General features: G+C 36.7%; 1 protein-coding gene across 10 annotated transcripts in view; it reads left to right on the top strand.

The window, feature by feature from the left end:
• REPS1 (RALBP1 associated Eps domain containing 1) overlaps positions 1-18,300 on the top strand; it is a 63,704-nt gene that overhangs the window by 6,188 nt on the left and 39,216 nt on the right. For all 10 annotated transcript variants that reach the window (XM_058021846.1, XM_058021845.1, XM_058021849.1 and 7 more), the window contains exons 2-3: positions 9,328-9,451; positions 13,391-13,590. In XM_058021846.1, the coding sequence (XP_057877829.1) occupies positions 9,328-9,451; positions 13,391-13,590 (324 nt within the window). The remainder of the gene's footprint in view (positions 1-9,327; positions 9,452-13,390; positions 13,591-18,300) is intronic.

Below are 18,300 nucleotides of genomic sequence, written 5' to 3'. Positions count from 1 at the left end.
GAAAATTAATTTATTTTTACAGTTAATTAGTTGTAGTGATCTCATATCTCTGCAGCATTTAGGAAGAGAACAGTCTCTTTTTTTTTTTTTGCAACAAAAGGTAGGAAGTCATGGCAAAACTTTAGGACTTTAGATTAAGTCTATTAGACTTACATTTGTTTTTAGTGGAATTCTTGGTGTAATTGGTTTTGAGACTTTGAAATTGATATTCATACTGTACAGTCACTTACGTAGTAAATAATTCGTTCATAATTCTGTATGCCAGCACAGCACTCAGATAATTCCAAGTATCACAGCTCACCTTAGTTTGAAAACAGTTTATTCTTTTCTTTTTAAACATGCTGTCAGATGACAGCAGGGGTGATTAATATCCTTTCTGACATAACTGGATAGAATTCTAGAATCGGAAATATCAGGGCCTTTGGCAAATGTAGCTGTCTTAGAATCAAGTTGGCTGTATGAAATTATGGATTGTAAATTTGATCTTTTACTGGTAAAAGCAATTCTTTTGTGTTAGAAGTTTTAAGTACTTGACTGACTGTGAAAAATGGCAAACATGCCTTCATCTTAGTCTAATCTTCAGTAAATGTTACTGCAGATCCTGTGAAATTACAGGACTTTGCTTGCAGTCTCTGTGACTTTTCAATTGTATTTACTAGCTCTCGAAATATTAGTCCTTGCAGACAAGTTTCCTACCTATTTGGTCATAAATATTCACTGGTTTAGGTTAGTCCTTCTTGTAGAATTCCTAGATGTCAGATTGGAATTCTGACTTCAAACTAATTTAAAAGAAAAGCAGAAGTGAGTGTGAGAAAAATATGTTGACTATCAGATTTCTCACTGCAGTTCCAATAATGATTAATGTAAGAGTATATTTCCCTCTTATTCTCCTTCCTTTAGCATTTCTGTTGACCATAAGGATATTCTTAAGCCAGCAATGTAATTTTTTCTAAATTAATGTACCAAGTTAGTGATCATGTTCATGACTTGCTTCTTTTTCCACCTGGGGTTAGTGTCTGAAGAGTTAAATTACCCCTACACTTGTTATACAAAAAATACAGCATAACTTAGGCATGTCTGACTATGTATAGGAACTGTGTTTTGAGAGCTTAAAAGACTTGGAAAAGATGACAGTCTGACCTGAATTTCTGGAATGATTGACTGCTGATGTCTAAAATGCTTCTGAAGTAAGGTAGCAGAGCAGTGAGTAGGCTCAGTTTTGAACGTATCTTTCAGCTTCAGTAATCCCAGAAAAGGATGACCTGGACTGAGCTGTGTAAAATTTAGCATTAGGTGCTGACATACTCCTGTTGCAGACTAGTAGTTGGGAATTTTGTAGGAAAGTCTGTTGTTATTGTTACAATAGTGTGAATTACTTGGTTTTTCTGATTTAAAGCATCTTAAAAGAAACTAAGACCTGATGTTAACAGTGGAGTCTCAAGTGTAGCTCTGTAATTGTGCAGTTTTTAGAACTTTAACCAAGGTTTGTTTAAACTTTGATAGACACATCGTTAAGGCTTCTTGGCCTCCGTGGGAGAAATAGAGCAGTGCAAAGCTAAGTAACTAATTAACAGTGCTCAGATTGGTACTCAGAGAAGAAAAGACTGGGATGGAAAAGGAGTGTAAAGTAATCAACACAGTAGCTTCAGGTAAACTTACCTGGATGTGCTCAGGAAGAACAGGAACAGACCAGGACAGTCCTTTTTGTCCAGGCCACAGCATGACCACTAAATCTGGGACCAGTGAATGCCTTAATCTTCGTTTTACATTAGCAAAAGAACCAGAAGCTTGTGCTCATTTGGAGTTTTTCTCTGTTAGTATTGTTCTGGCATAGTAATGGAAGGAGATGTGTGGGGAAAATGTTAAAACTGAAAAAGCAAGAAAGTAATTATTAGCAAAGATTATCAATCACTGGAATGCTTCAATTATAGAGAAGGTCTGAAAAGAATGAAAATGTCCATATAAATGCTCCTCTCTTCAGCTTTTAGTATTATCAGAAAAATATTCAACTTAATGCTGCATGATAGGAGTATCCACAATTAGAATATATGTGAAGTATCTCTCCAGTGCCTGCTGAAGCTAGATGCTTTCTTGATAATTAAATACAATTAATTCCATTCATTTGTTTATGCTAAGGAAGATAAATTATGTTTTGAAGATCACTAGAGCTTCAGAAGCTTCAGTGTTATTTACTCACATAAACTTCAACCATAAGAACAAGCAAACAAAAGTTTGCTTGCTTAAAGTTAGGGCAAATGTTAGGGCAAATACTTTTGAAGACTAACTTGATTAGTCTTCATAAGTATTCAGTTGGACTTTCAATTATTGCAAGAATAAGACCAAGTGCCTCAAAAGATTACAGATGAAGAATGTAATTCTGTGTGCCAGCTGGGGCTTGTGTGCCATTTCTGCTTCAGGCTTTGCTTGTCAAAAACATAAACTGCAAGCCTAAAAACCAAGTTCCAGCTATCTGATGTTGACCAGTGAGAGGTTCATGCTATAAGATTCATTACAGTTTGTTCATAAAAACTTTTTCTATTGTACTTTTTCTATTGTAAATAAAGCCTGTGAGTAAATAACTTCTGAAGCTCTGCTGAGGTGTTTGTTGGTTGTACAGTAGACAGATTCAGTTTAATAAAAGAGAAAATAACTAACACAGTAACTTTTTGTTGGCTTACTGAGTGGAGTAATCACATTGTGTGAGCAGACGGATAAGCAGCAGTTACTGCTCAGGAATGGGGAACTGCAGCTGAGAGCAGAGGAGGGAGGAGCTACTTAGGTTAAGCAGTAATGTAGAATTACGTTGTAAGAGAACACAGGTATGTGGAATATCTCACTTTAAAAGAGCCTCTCTTTATGCATCAAAAATGAGAAATGGTTCTTGCAGTTCCCCAGGCTGTCTTTTGCTGGTTTAGATTTTTTTTTAAATTTCCAGTTCTTCTGGCTACTTTATTACCATTTCTGTTTGTAAAGTGTCTTTCTCATGTGCACCTACTGTGCTGAAGAAAAAAAAGAAAAAGCAGTAGAGAAATTCTTAATACAAGCAAAGGGCAACTCTGCCTTGAAGTCTTCCAGGTGTGACTTTTTACTTGGGAGGATGGTAGTTGCTTTCTAAGTGAGTGTTCATCTGGCTATCTGTATTTTGCTCTGTTGGTGCTACTGAACCAATCAGAAGGGTGTAGAATTCTTTATTCTACCCTGTTTCTGAGGGTGTATGACAACATTTTCTTTGAGTTGTAGTCAAGTAGGACAGTCAATTACTCTAGATATTTGGAAAAATGGATCCTCTAAGTCAGGGTTTATAGTTACATGTAGGGTGCATCTACCTTATCTTTGTGGATTGATGGGTGGTGGTTGCCATGTACTACCAATCAGAAGAGAATTACTGACCTCTGGAGAGCCATAGAGCTCTGTGTGAGAGACTCTGCAGGTCAGATTCATGTGTAGAGCTTGTAACAGCTTTTGCAGAAGCTGTTAGTAAGACCACAAATTTTGATTGCAAATGGAAAAATCAAAAAGCTACTACTGCATTAGGAAGTGTCTTTAACAAAAGAGGCTAATCCTCTGGGAATCTACATGCTACCAGGAACAAGAGGTGTTGCAGACAGCTTTTGGAATGGGCCGAGTTCAGCAATTACCTAAAATTAACTGTTTCAAAAAGCACCACCAATAATAAAAGTTCTGTGAGGTTTTTGTGTGTGTGTGTCGTGTTCAGTTAATTCACTTGTTAAGAATTTATCTGTCATAAATCAGAGTTTTAAATTTCTGGTGATTTTCACTACTTTTCTATTAGCAAAGTGGAAGCATGACTCCAGATCTGACAACCTGTACTCAGGGAGTGGGCGTGCTTGTAAAACAGATCCCAAAGTACAGGGGCAGAATAATTCCTCTGAGCCTTAAAGTACTGGGTCATTTTTTGAACAGCTAATTATTTCTGATGTGATTAATTCTGAAATTTCATTTAACTGAAACAGATGTATGTTTGACCCTGGAATGACCTGTAAGAATGGAAATCTTAGCTCTAAGTATCTATAGAGAATTAATTGTCCAAGCGGATGAGTAGCTTTTTCTTCCCGATGGCATTTTAGCAGTCTGCTTCCACTGTGGATCTGTGCAGTGTGAAAATCAAGGGCAGAGAAGTATTAGGAGGAGCTCAGACAGTAAGAGACTGTAAATAGTTCACTGCCAGAGAGCGTGTGTTGTCTTGGAAGTCCTCCAGCACTATTGGTTTTATTTCTTTCAAAGCCTGTGTTCTGAAGCCAGGTTTGTGAAATTGACTGAGATGTATCTTCATGGAACAATCAGTGAAACCTTACTATTTGTTATGCAACCGAGAACAGCAATGCCCTAAATATACTCTGTGCCTTGGAATTCTTAGTATCAACTGATTAACTATATTTACTACAATGCCTAAGTACCTAACAAGATAAATGTACATATTAGAGGTAATTTTACACTGGCTGTTCAGCAGCACATGAACATTTTCTGCTTCACACTGACTGAATATTAAATATAGCAGTATTCATTATCCTTCATAGATGCATTTTGCAAATGATCTTTGTATAGGTGTAAGACTGTTGAAATGTTTGCAGTGTATTGAAGCATAGAATTCAGAGCAATACTTGGACTGTTTCTTTTAGTGGCATTCTTTTTTTATCTGTCTACAATTGAATTTTTATTTGTGTCTCACCTTGTGCCAAGCTTTGTGGAGCCCTGTGAAGAACTGGGTCAGAGAGTTGATTTGGTTAAATATAGCACATCAAAAGAAGGATCTCTGTCAGTTCTCTGTCTTGTTCCTGTTGCACAGTGCAACAGCTGTTGCATCTGTGAAGCTACCTATCAAGGGATATCTTTGAAGAGAAGTTAAAAATTCTAACTAATATTAGCAGACTAATCAGTATTGCTTTGTCCAGTTGGCAGTAGGTGAAAGACTGTAGTTGGAAAACTGTGCCAGGCTGTGGTCAGTGATTAGTGAGGTAGATTGAGATAAATGAAGTGACAGGAATTGATCTAACAGCAGTTGCAGAATAATGTGATTAGAAGATAACAGACTGGGAGGACAGAAATGTATTCAAGCTAGGAAAAAACGAGTGAAGGAGATTTTCACAGTTCTTCAATGTGTAGGGATGGTCAGGGGTTTTTTCCACTGCAATAGCAATGATGAGGAAACTTTTTCAACTTACATCACACATTCCTGAATTACATTAGAGATGCGGCTGATTTTGTTGTAGCTGAGGTGAGTGGAGTGCATGACTTCAGGACAGCATCATTGTAGGACAGTGTGTTCTAGAAACCAATTTGAGGTTCTATTCCAATAAAGTTTTAAGTTGGAAAACATTCTGTTTTATGTTTGCAGTTTGAAGGCTCATCAATGAACTACTGCGTATGGGATACAGGAATAACACTGTTGATATTATACATTTTAAAATTTTAAACTGTGAATTAAAATCAGTCCACAATCAGTTACATTTCTATTAACTAACAAAACTGAAGCAAGATATATTTAATTTTTTATCTTTTTTGTATCTTAAGTAAACAACTTTTTCTAAGTTTTTCATTTGAAGGTTGTTAATATGCACAGTAAAACTCAAAATCATTTTGTAAATATTGAAGCACGAGTATATTTATATGGTTTGGTTTAACTCAAGTTTGTATCAAATATATATTGTATGATAATGTGAGAACTTGTTTTGTATTTCTGGTGCATGGTTTACATGGAATTGTTCATGGTCTTTGTTAAATTTAAACATAAGAGAAAACTTTGTTACTGTAAAGGTGATCACTCAAAGAAGTTGTCTGTAGAGGTTGTTGAGTTTCCCTACTTGGATATATATACTCAAAATCTCAGCTGGACACAGTCCAAAGCAACCTGCTGAGCCTGCTTTGAGCAGGGGGAGTGGAGCAAGTGATCTCCAGAGGACCTTTGCAAGTTCAGCTATTGTGTGATTCAGTGTAGGGTTTCTTTGTGTTTAACAATTTTCATGTTTATAATCTTGGTGTAAGACTTCTTTTTTAATCAACAGTGTCCTAGTTTGGATGAGATGATACAGAAGGTCCTCCTCTAGGTTTGTTCACTCCCCCTCCCATGAGCACACAGCATATCTGTTTCAGCTTCCAGCCTGCTAAAGTTGTCTTCAGGTCTTGCCTCTTGCCACCCTCTGGTATGGAACAGTAGGTACTTAAGTAACTCTCTCCAAGCAGATGAAATATTTTTATCTTTACTGTGTAGGTGGCATGTATGTTGCTTCATTTATTGTTTTAGCATTGAAGTCATCCCTGTTTAAATACTGTTTTACTTCTGCATGAATAATATTTACAGATAATGGGCTTCATTTGCCTTGTAGAAGAACCTGGGGGCAGGGAGACTGTGATATTCTGGAAGACACTCCCAGAGAGATTTCATGAGTTCTGGGAAGTGTGTTTCACTGCATTTGATAGAGAAATTATTTGTTCCACTTCACCTGGCATTTGTAAAGGTTCACAAACCTCTTGAAGTTCAGGGGCCTCTTATTTGAAACCTGTAAGGGTTCTAGAAGGCATCTGCTTGAAGCAGTGCCCTTTGACAACCTACTGCTTCCCAGCCATGTCTAGTTTTTGCCAACTCCTGATATTTCTGATGCTGTTGTTACATATTTGTGGTATGATGACTGAGCATGCAATTTAGTAATTCACAGCTACTGCACAGAGGTGTGGTTTTGTAAGTTTTTTGTTTGTTTGGGGGTTTTTGGTTTTTTGGGGGTTTTTTTGGGGGGTTTTTTATCAAGGGAGTTCAACAGTTCTGGAGCTGAGTTGTTTGCCTTACTCTAGTAAATTGCAGTAGTATGACCTCAGGTTCTTTATATCTAAGGAGATTAAAACAATTGTGAAGCATTTTGTCTTGAAGATGGCTCTGCATTCCTTGAAGAGTTTAGGGAAATTCCTTATCCTCTCTCTTCTTAAGCAGATGAAAGCCCTAAATCTCAGAGAAGCAGTTATTTGATATTTTTTTTTTATTATTCCCCCATTCAGTATAACTTATTACCTGTTTCTTGTTTAAATCTCGCTTCAGGGAATTTCCAGGTATGCTGTTTTGAGTATGTTTGGGCATGATGTCACTCAGCAGAGGAGTTTCCACTAGATGCTTGCATCTAATGATTTTTCTCAGCCTTCAGTCATGTTTCAAATTAGGTTATATTCTGTATTTGAAACAGAGGACTCCTTCAGCTAGCTGTGAATGGATTTGACACCTCTTGTTCAGCAGCAGCAGAACATTCTTTTTTGAGGGGGGTGGGTAGGACTGGGTGGTTTTTGTTATGGTTTTTTTTTGTATCCTTAGCTTTTTGCTTTTCTTGATACTTACATCTGGTGTATTTATATAAATTTACTTTGAATCCATGCTTGCCTTTTCTTTCCTTTCTCATACTTACCTATCACAGTAGCTTAGTTATTCAGTTTTTAACTGAAGTTTTTTTCCTATCAGGCAGTACTGACAAGCTCCAAGAAAAGGTAGTTTGTAGTTCAGCCGTGACTTTAAAATTGCTCAGAGCCATTACTGCCTAATGATTCCATAAGCTCAAAATGCCTTTATCATTGCTCCTTTTCATAAGACTCATGAAAGTCTGGTTAACCCGTCTGTTGGTGCTAGGCCACTGAATCCACAAGCTTTTTCTATTTTGCTTGTAGTCAAGTATGTCAATGTTCCATCAGTCTTCCAGCATACAGCGCTTTATAAAAGAATTGCTCTTGCTGTCACACTGGTTTTGATTCCTAGCTCTCCTTTAGCTCTGCTAGTTATTTAAACTCAGGATGATTATTTCTGGCATTAGGTTGAGTAAAGGTTTAAATGTCGATGGCTCAGTTTTTATTTGAATTGTCATCTGTCACTGACAATTACACTGTGACTTCTTTCCGGGTGGAACTTTTTGTACTCTCACCAACCTGTTGAAATCACTGTGTTGTATTCAACTGTATTGAATTCTTTTTTTGTTCAGTGGATTTTGGAAAATGCTCTGTGATCCCCTGACTTCTCTCCAGACATCATGCTGCAGAAATACTACAGTGGGAAAATACACATAACAGAGGAGCTGTGGGACAATGTGTAAAGTGTGATGCAGACACAGACAACTGATTTAATGCAGTAGTTTTTGTCCAGCTGGATTTGAGCTGCATCTACAACCCTAAACCTACTGATCCTCTTGTGACTTTTTTGGAACTGTTTGTCAACTTCTTGCACCTTCCTGTAATGGGTTTTACAGCAGCTTATTTCCATGAGGTTCCAGAATCCTGGTGCATGGCAAGGAGATAACCAAGTAGTTTTTTGTTGAGCTGCATCTGGCTCAGTTGTAGTTGATAAACCCATCTGATTCATTGGACAGAGTTACTGGAGTCTGTTTTCTGATTTGGTGGTGCTGAAGCATAGAGGCTAACAGCTTTGTGCATTGGGTGGCTCAGTTATTGTTGTGTGAAACTTCTTGTCTTTAGCTGGAACTTGCCTGCACTAGGGCTCCTCTGTGCTCGGAACTGGTGAGGACAGAAATTAATGCCCATGGATGTAAATTAGTCTGAGATTCTCTGCACTGATGGTCACAGGCAGTCTCATGGACTTCTGTGCCTGAAATGAGATTGAAAGAGAAAAACTAGTAGTATTACAAAAAGATGATGGGTCTCTAGAGAAATATCAAGTCCATGGGATTAGATGGGATCCTTCTGAGCATATTGAGAGAGCTAGCTAATGTTGCAAGCCATGCTTCTCTGTGAATAGTTGTGGAAGTCAGGGTTGTGTCTCGGTGACTGGAGAAAGATGTTACAGTCATCTTCAGGAATGTAAAGGAAGATTTGTTTAGGGAACTGCATGCTGGTCAGTTGCAGTTTGGTCCCTGAGGAGTTGTGGAGCTAGTCTGTTTAGAAGCCATTTCTAGGCATGTGAAGGTGAAAACAGTAATTAGGCTTACCAAGAGTGCTTGTCCACCAGATTGTCTGGAACTGTGATTGAGGGAAGGTAAGCAGTGATGCCATCTGCATTGACTTCAACAAGTGTTTCACTGTGGTACTCCAAGAGCATCTTTGTGTCTCATTTGGAACATTGCAGTCTAGACGAGACTGCTCAGTAGATAAAAAAGCAGTCTGGATCATTTAGCTCTGAGTCTGATTTGGAGTGTGTCATGCTTGGTATCTTATCAGTGACCTGGCACAAGCTGAAATGCCCTTCAGTAAGATTGCAGGTCGTCATTGTGGAGCAGGATGCACTCAGTGTGTTTGAAAACATGGCATGCTGCTCTGAAATGTATGAAATCTGTATAGCTGTCGTGTTTAAAATTTCTTTCTATAAGTAACTGTATTTCATTTCAGATTATGGAGCTCTGTGGTGCAACAAGACTTGGCTATTTCGGAAGAAGTCAATTTTACATTGCTTTGAAACTTGTTGCTGTGGCCCAGTCTGGTCTCCCTCTAAGAGTGGAAAGCTTAAATACAGGTAACCACAGGATGGGGGGAGGGGGGATTGAGCTGCTGAGTGCAGTTATTGCTAGTTGGCTTACATATTCTTACAGAGTACCCTTGTAAATTAGTGGGATATATCTTTATCTGTGTTGCTAATTTAAAAATGTAGAGAAACTGAGAGAGTGTTTGCTTACTGTGCAGTAAATGCAAGTTGAAATACTCATTGAATAAGTATTGCATTCACCATGGGACAAATGAACAACTTGTACCTTGCTACATAGGAGCAAGTTAATTCTATAGATTACTGATGTGAGAAATTGTGTGCCATGTCCTCTGAATGAAGTACTGAGAGGAGTAATGTGAACTGGAAGGAGGAGAAGAATGCAGCATTTGCAGGCTTTTGTAGCTGCTGGGTTTCCAAAGCCTCGATTGTGACAGATGGAAGGTTGTCTTTTCTAACATTGCGTTTCTTTGCACTTGGTCTGACAGTTTTTTCCCTTCTAAGAGCCAATATGAAGATTAGTTTAAGATTTTTTCCTAATGCAAAACATGACCTGTAAAAGATCTTTTGAAGTCTATTGTCAGCCAAATCACCTGTTACCCTATTTTTGAAGGTCTTCAAAGGTCAGCTGTGGTGTGGGTGGTGAAATAGGTGAAACAGGAGGAAGGCTTACTCTAGAAAGATGGTTTAGAGCTGCAGGAAGAGCTTTGATGTGAGGCTCTCCTGTAGCCTTCTGAATGAGATAAGTGGATCCATGTCCTTGTCATTCTGTAAGATGAAAAGAGACTTATGAGGATGAAGTGATGAGTTTTAAGGCCCTATAGCCCATGCACTATCGTACACAACTCACAAGCTAAAAATATCTTTGGAGCATGTTTTCGCCTTAGAATGACTTTCCTAATAGTTTTCATGTCTGTAGAATAATGCTATGATTTCTATACGCTAGTAAATAAAAGAAGTCTTAGGAGGTTTTTATGTCTAAAGGATATAGATTAAACAGCAATTAAGGAGACTGTTAAAAACAATCTCATATGACTGAAGTATTTGACAAAGCTATAAAAAAAATGAATCATACTTTCACAGTTATGTTTATTCTAGGCTTATACAAACTGTTTATACTGATTTCATCAGGTATTGTAGCTTTTTGGAAAAGTGCATTGTTTTAGTTAATATTTTGCTAGTATTCAAGTCCCTTTCTATTTATAAGCCACTGTGTTTTTATAAACACACAGTTTTCCTGATGTGTTCCCTAAACTAAAGCCTTAGCAAATTGTAACAGAATGTCCTAAAATCAGAAAGCTGGTAAAAGAATCTTCAACTATTAACACTGATAAAACTGGAACTTGATCAAACAATTGTGGAATTTCTCATGAAATGCCTGTTGGAGAAGCGAAAGGCAAATCTGTATGTAGACTTTTTTCAGGGATTTTATAATCTTGGTTTTGTTTTAATGCAAGGTACCTTAACCAGAAGGAGCTTTTCTGTTAAAAATGTCACAAGAATTTTGAAGGAAAGAATTAAATGAAGGTACAGAATTAATTTCAAAATATAAAATATGTTGCTAAAAAGTTAACAGTGATTGGAACCTCAGTTTCACATTGATAATTTTCTTTATTCATGACAATATTAGAAATACTTGTAATGATTTTTGAACTTCTAGGAATAATTTTCTGTAACTGGTTCCAAGGCTATGAAATACACCAAGTACAATAGAGAGAACATTTATTTTTACCCTAACTGTTTTTAGCTATGGTCTGTTGCCTTGGTTGCAGTGGTTCCAGTCCTATCTATGCATTTCCTGCTTCTAGAATGATTCAAGTGTTGTTGTAACAGCTAACTCAACAACTGAAATGCAGCAGGCTGATAAAATGATTCTGAGCTTTGTTAACTTAGTTCTGCACATTTCCATCTCCAAGATGTCTTGAAGATGAAGTGTTAGAGCCATCCCAAACTAACCTGTATACTCTCTGTCTCTTCAGACATTTAAAATTACTTAAAGCTTATATTTTGGGACATTTACTTTTTAGCTCTCAGTTTTATGCATGTTTTTCTTGCATGTTTTATGCATTGATTTTCTTAATTTTCTTCATCCTTTTAATATGGGAATTTCTTTCACCTTTGTACTTTTTCCTTTTGTTTTTTTGTATGTCTTGTCAGTGGACAAGGAATTTGCTTTATCTGAATTGCTGAGTGGAAACTCAGTCAAATTTTAAATACTAGGTCTAACATAAGTGTAGTCCAACTGATTAAGTACTCTTTTGATTACTCAGATGGGCAGTAGAGTAATATATATAACATAATAACTGGCATGAGTTATTATGCTACAAGGCTCCAAAGCTGTTGTTCCTTTGTCCCAGAAGATTTTCCTTCCAGGAAGCTAAAAATTGAGACCTGAATAAGCAGTGTCTATTTCAAAGCAATATTTATTTTTTAAGTAAGAAATGCAGGTTTTGGTGGGAAAAAATATTAGGGAGGATGTGGGGATGAAGAGTACAGAGAACTCTTTAATATGCTCAATATCAAGGGTTAGTTCCATTCATGACAGCTCTCCCATTTATAATTGAGGGGTTTCTGAATGGTAACAAATGTAGTGTTGAAATGAGATTTTTCTGCTGTTACTGGAAAAAGTCAGAGAGGAGAGAGGTAAAAATAGCAGGTTAGTCACGTAGGAACTTAGTACAGCTAAACAAACCTATATTTATCTAGTCTTGCTTTCAAAGAAGACAGCAGAATATTTTGTGTTTCTTTTGAGTTCTCTATTATTTTGTGACTTGTGCTGGCACAGCCAATAGCACAGACTTCTTCCCCTGTGTCAGTGGGATCATCTGCTGTCTGTATTTTCCTGGTTTTGCAGACATACACATTTTCACTTGTGTGCAATGGCCTTTTTCACTTTTTGGCTGGCCGTGGTTTGCTGTTTAGTTGTGTTACTTTCCTGCTGCAGCATGGGGTACAATGCTCATGTAATAAACAGTATGCAATTTCATCTTGTATTTTTATATAGTTATAGTACCACTGACTCATTCTCAGTACCAGAAGTAATTTACATAAGCAGTCAGCAAGAGAAATTAAATTTGAGCCATGCTTGTAATTTTGTTTTGTGTTGGAGACATAATTTCCAAATAAACTGTACAACAAACTGACAATTTGTTTATTCACAGTGGAACACTAAGAAGATTGCAGTTGGGTGAAAAATGGTAGAGTGGGAATCTTGCAGTGGGAAATTGAAGGTTTACGTAGTCTCATTTCTATGTTGGGCTACTCTGAACCATGGTACATTAAGCTAATTGGCTTCCTAGCATTTTGTAGAAACTTTGCATTTTAGTTGCTCATATCAACTGAGGTGACATTGGAATATTTCCAGTTGTATTTCCAGTATTCCAAATGAGCTAATTTAGCTTTTGTTCTAGAAAAGTATGCATAGATGTGTCTAAGCAATAGTCACACTCTTGGTATGGCTAGATTATATTATCTTTTGTAAATATGGACATGACATTAGCTCACCAAAAGATAATGCTGAATATAGGGCAGTATTTTAGCATTTGTTTTGCTGATGAAGCATTCTATATGAAGACCCTAGTTCTTGATATGTGTTAGAAATGGTAGCAAAATTTTGAAAATCATGCTTCAGTAATGATATGTTGACAAATCTAACAAAAAAAATGAGCTAAATCCAAGTTGTCTGGTTGCTGCTGCATTTAATGCACAGTTGTGGTGCAAAGCTGTGATGGGGTAATATGAAGTCATCTTTGTGTGCCAAAGTCAGAACTTGGGCAGCAGAATCCTGAAGTCTAATGCAGAAGAGGTATTTGTTTTTTCCAGCTGCCAAGTGTTGGCTTGACTATAGCAGCAGTCTCAGTGTGTAAGGAATTGAGTCACATGAGAAATTTTAACTTCAAAATAGAACAGTGTTTTTATTTTTAAACATCATATTTATGTATAGTGAATGTCCTACTTTGTGTTTTTTAACAGTAAAGGACCTCCCTCTTCCCAGATTTGTTGTGTCAAAGAACGAACAAGAGTCAAGACACACAGCCTTGTATTCCTCAGATGCTGATAACCCAGCTTCATATTCAGGTGTGATTCCTCCTCCTCCACCTGGCAGGATACAAGTCAAAAAAGGCTCTGTGAGCCATGATGCAGTTCAGCAGCGTACATCAACTGATCAACAGGTAAATTAACTTAAAAGATTAAATGGGATTCTTAATCACTGTTTTGCTGTGGAGATGTCAATTTGATTTGGCTTCTAAGCTAGGTTACTTTCAATATAGTTTCTTAAAAATATATATATATATTATACATGAAGACCATATCTGCCTCTGAAATAGTTGCATGTAAGGAGACATTTATTATGAGGTCTTAAAATCTGTGTTTAAAATATTGGCAGTAATGGACAAAGAATTGAGACAGAAAAGAAATTCAGAGTGTAAGTTAGGATGGCAGATATATAGTTGTAGTCATTATGGTATTAATAGCTTGTTTATTAAATCATTCCCATCAGTGTTCTGGTCATTGGAACAATGGTACTGTGTGCCATGGAAGACTGTATTTCTAGTCCTTCAACATGCTCTAATACATGCAAATCTGAAATACTGTATTTAGAAAAAAATTCTCTAAATTTTCACAGTTACTTTTCTCTACCTTTGTTGTTCAGTGGTTTAACTGTTAAGGAAGGACAATGAGAACCAGAAAAACAGACCACAGTTTTCAAATAGCTTTTTCTTATGTTTTAATAATGAGAAAACTGATTACTTTTTGTTCACTAGTTCTTTCATCTTTAGTGACAAGATGTTTGAATTAATGAAAACTGTAAAAACTTACAACTCTGTGCCTTCTCATACACAATTCCTTGGGTTTACAGTCTTGATGCTTTTTGTCCATGGGGAAATCCTTTCTGATTGTCTTTTCTACAAACAAGAGCTGAATACAAATGCTAAATTTTGCTGAGTATATGTATTGAATTACCTGTTTTCTTCCCCATGGTATGCTTTTTTTCTGGACTTATTTTGTAAAGAATTGAGGAACTTGCTAATGGGCCATAGTCTCTGTGGGAATCAAGGAATCACTCATAAACATTTATTAGTTTCTATGGGAATAGCTCAGATTGATCCAATATAAAGAAAAAATAAATTAGTAGAGGAAATCCATAATCAGTGTTTGGCTGCCGCTTCCCTTGTTTCAAAGAGAAGATAGGGAATATAATGAAAAAAGAGCTAGCAGTAGGTCTCAAGATAGCTTTTAGCTGTCAGGTTTTGTTAGGTGTGTTTGAGACAGCTACCAAGCACTTTGCACTTTGCAGATTTCCTAAGTCTGATTGTGAGGTTTTGGTCTGATTGAAACTGTGTTTTATATGCTTCCATCATAATGTTGAGTTTATTTAGTGAACAGTTGTAATTTGGTACAGGAATCTGTAGTGGCATAATGTTAAAATAACAAAAAGAAAAGTGAATCTGGTGTTTGAAGTCTTCAAGTTCAGAATAAAGAAGCCACATATTCACAAAAGTGTATGTGCATCTCAATTTAATTTCTCTGTTTTAGCTGATAAAAGCAACTTGGTATCTCTTTTTTACACAAGTCTGTCTGGATTCTTCAGAATAAAGAAACTCTGTATCTAAGTCCTTGGAGTAATCTGGCCTGGAAAGCAGGCTTGGAACAAATGTAGCAGACAGGACAGCTTTGAGTCCAGCAGTTTTAAGTTTCACAGTCTAGAACATCAGGGAAGTATTGTCTAATTGTGCATCCTGTTGTAAAGCTGAACAATCTATGGCTAATGCTGCATTTCTGTACAAGGAACCCATTCCAGCAGCCTTATTGTCCCAATCTAATACTTAGTGATTCAGATACCAGGTTACAAATAAACTGAGAAAGGAGCTTGAGCCCGGGTTTCTCACTTAACCATACAAATACTCTAATTGGTTTGTTTTATAAAAGATGGGTACTGCTTTTATCCATGTTTTCATGAAAATTGCTGATTTAGTTGTCGTGACCTGGAGATACCATTCAGATTTATAAAATTTAGAAGGAGTTTCAGATTCTGAGTTCTCTTGCCACCTTTTTCACCGATAAGTGTTTGAAGAGATCAAGTCTGACAAGTAAATCACAATGTGTTATCTTCCTAGGGATCACTCTTCTTTCTGGAGGAGTATGTCAGTTAAGCTTGGATATTTCACTCATGGAGTTTATCATGTACTTGTTAGAATCTCCATTTGCAAATTTGGAGGTTTGTTTTTTCTTAAACTGTTTGTGGCTTTGAGAATGTGACCAACACTTGAAAATACATTGATTTCTTAAAATGCTATGGCTGAAGTATTTTTTGTATGACATCATAAGGTATCTTAATCTTCATCTTTAAAATGTGGTTCATTTATGTGCAGCTTTCTGTATTGGTGAGATTTGTCATGCATAGTATAATATCTCATAATCACAAATAATTAGCAGTTAGGTTGTGTTTCCAAAGAGTAGCTATAAATGATTTTGTCCTAGCATTTTTAATTTATAAATATAGCACCGGGCAGAAGTTTATATCTTTTTAATATTGTTAGAAGGTGACTGAAGTCATGCTCAGCTGTCATGGAAGCTGCAGAACTGATTTTAGGAGTCTAGCTGAGTAATGAAAGATGCCATCACTCACTGGATAGCATGTTAACTGCACGTCCTAGTGGAGATAAAACACTGGGTAAAAATATTTTTTTCCTTCTGACAGAATTTCTTATTCCTGTGAAATAGAGGCTAAGTAGATTTTGAGCACTTCTGCTGACAATGTGACATCTATACAAGCCCTTTGGTGACATAGGTATGCTACCACAGTAGCATATACATATCTGTACCTTGATAGCAGCAGCTATATTACTAAAAATATTATTGTACAGAAAACTTCCATAGAATAGCGGCAATGTTGAGATTAGGAAGAATTTTGTGTCTTCTGAAGGTAGAATGACTAAATATCAGAAATTACTAAATATTGTTAGTGTTGGAGACGTTTTGTGTTTTGCTGTTAAAGCCAAAAAACAAATACCTCTTTTAGGTTTTTTAGTATGATCTGATGTTCATCAGGTACTGCTTTAGAATACTTACCCCCTTTCCTGCAAAAGAGGTAATTTGGCTTCAATAGATACTGACACTTTAACATCTGAAAAACACCTATCTGACAAACACAGGCTGAAACTTGCTATGGCCCTGAAAATAAAAGGTAAAGCTGAAGGTGCTCCTCTGCCTATGGGTGCATTAAGCATCTTACTGGCACTCCAGATCATATTGATTTAGTGCTGTCAGTGCTGCCTTAGGAGGAGAAGCTCAAATTTGGTACCTGTAGCAGACAGAATTTGATAAAGAATTTCAATTCTTTCAGCTGTATGAAAACCAGTGTGATTTTATTTTAAAGTTCTGCTAGTAGGTCTGGTAGTTTGTTTCTGTGCACTTCTGTTTTATAGATTGAACAGGTAATTTCAGATAAAATATACCTGGTTTACAAGCACAGAACTGGAAAAGATCTCATATATAATTTTATTATTATAAGAAGTTTTTAAAAAGATCAGTGTTCTCTCTTGAAACTGCAAAGCCTTTTATTCCACACTGGTTTTGTTGGGAAAAACTATTCCAGGGCCTTAGTAGGAATATTCATGGGAATATGGTGGGAATTCCCACTTAACTCAGCCTATTCATTTAACAACTTTGTCATTAGTATTTGCTGCAGGGCACTACCAGTATTTACTGGGAAACTATTGCATTCCACTTTAGCTCTGTTTTGCTTGACAAAGCAATCCATAGTCTCAGTTTCATTTCATAAAGTCATTACCAGTAATCCTTAATCCTTCTCTGCCTGTATCCAATTTGAATTTGCATTTATTGAAAATGTTTTGCTACATTTGTATTTCTTGTTACAAGTGATATTTGACCAGTATTAATACTAATTGGTAGGATTCTTTCCTGTTTTTGCTTGATATGTCTCACCTCCTATACCTTGGCAGCTGTGAATAAAGCAAATCTGTCATACTTGACATTCTGTAGGGGTCTGATACATGACCTGTGCATCCAGTCTTCTCTTTATGGCCTTTGATAGTAACATTCATTATGCAAGAAAAACTGTATTTTATGTTTTAAAATTTAATAGCTGACGGTTCCCTATGTCCTGAAAGGGATCCATCCCTCTGCCGCCTTACATTTGTTTTTACAGTTTGTAAGCATGCTATGTAGTGTGCATAATTGGTTACCTAAAGTATCAAATTAGGTTATTGTCCAAATCAGTCCTTCCAGAGCATTATTAGAAACTTCCCTTCAATCTTGTAATTTCCATTCTAACACAATCCAGCTTTGCCCCTTCTGTAGCCAGTTCTTTTACACCTTAGATCCTTGTATTAATCTCCACGTTGTTGGAACTATCTTGTATGACACCTGCTGAGGTAATGCTCAACTTCAGGTTAAATGTGGAGCAGCTCCTTTGTTGAGGAAATCACAAAAATACCAGTATAATTTCTCATGCTGTGATTGATCCCTTTTTCATTTGTTTCTGGTTTAATTATTATTTTCCTCATTTGGCGGAACCACACATCCTGCCTTGAAAAAATGTGCTGTAGGTGGAGAAGTTCTCATTGAACCTTGGGCTGTTTTGTTCTTTCAATCAACTGAAGGCCAGTTGATTAAAAAAACCTGGGTTCTGCTGTGCAATTGTGTCATCTCTAAATAAATCTTTTTTCATGATGAATCTGGTGACTAACTCATAGACAGGTTGGATGATATCAGGACCTGGATCACAATACCTTTAAAACTATTCTTGAGATATCATGTCTGGCTTCATTGCCTCTGGAATTCTTGTTAGGCAGTTTTCTTCTGGCCTGATGTGTGCAACCCAGGAAAAGGCTTATAATCTCATTTGTCTCATGTAT

Source organism: Melospiza georgiana, chromosome 3, assembly GCF_028018845.1.
Source record: "Melospiza georgiana isolate bMelGeo1 chromosome 3, bMelGeo1.pri, whole genome shotgun sequence".
NCBI lineage: Eukaryota > Metazoa > Chordata > Aves > Passeriformes > Passerellidae > Melospiza > Melospiza georgiana.
The sequence above is the reverse complement of the archived record's forward strand: the minus strand, read 5'-3'. Positions and strand labels throughout refer to the sequence as shown.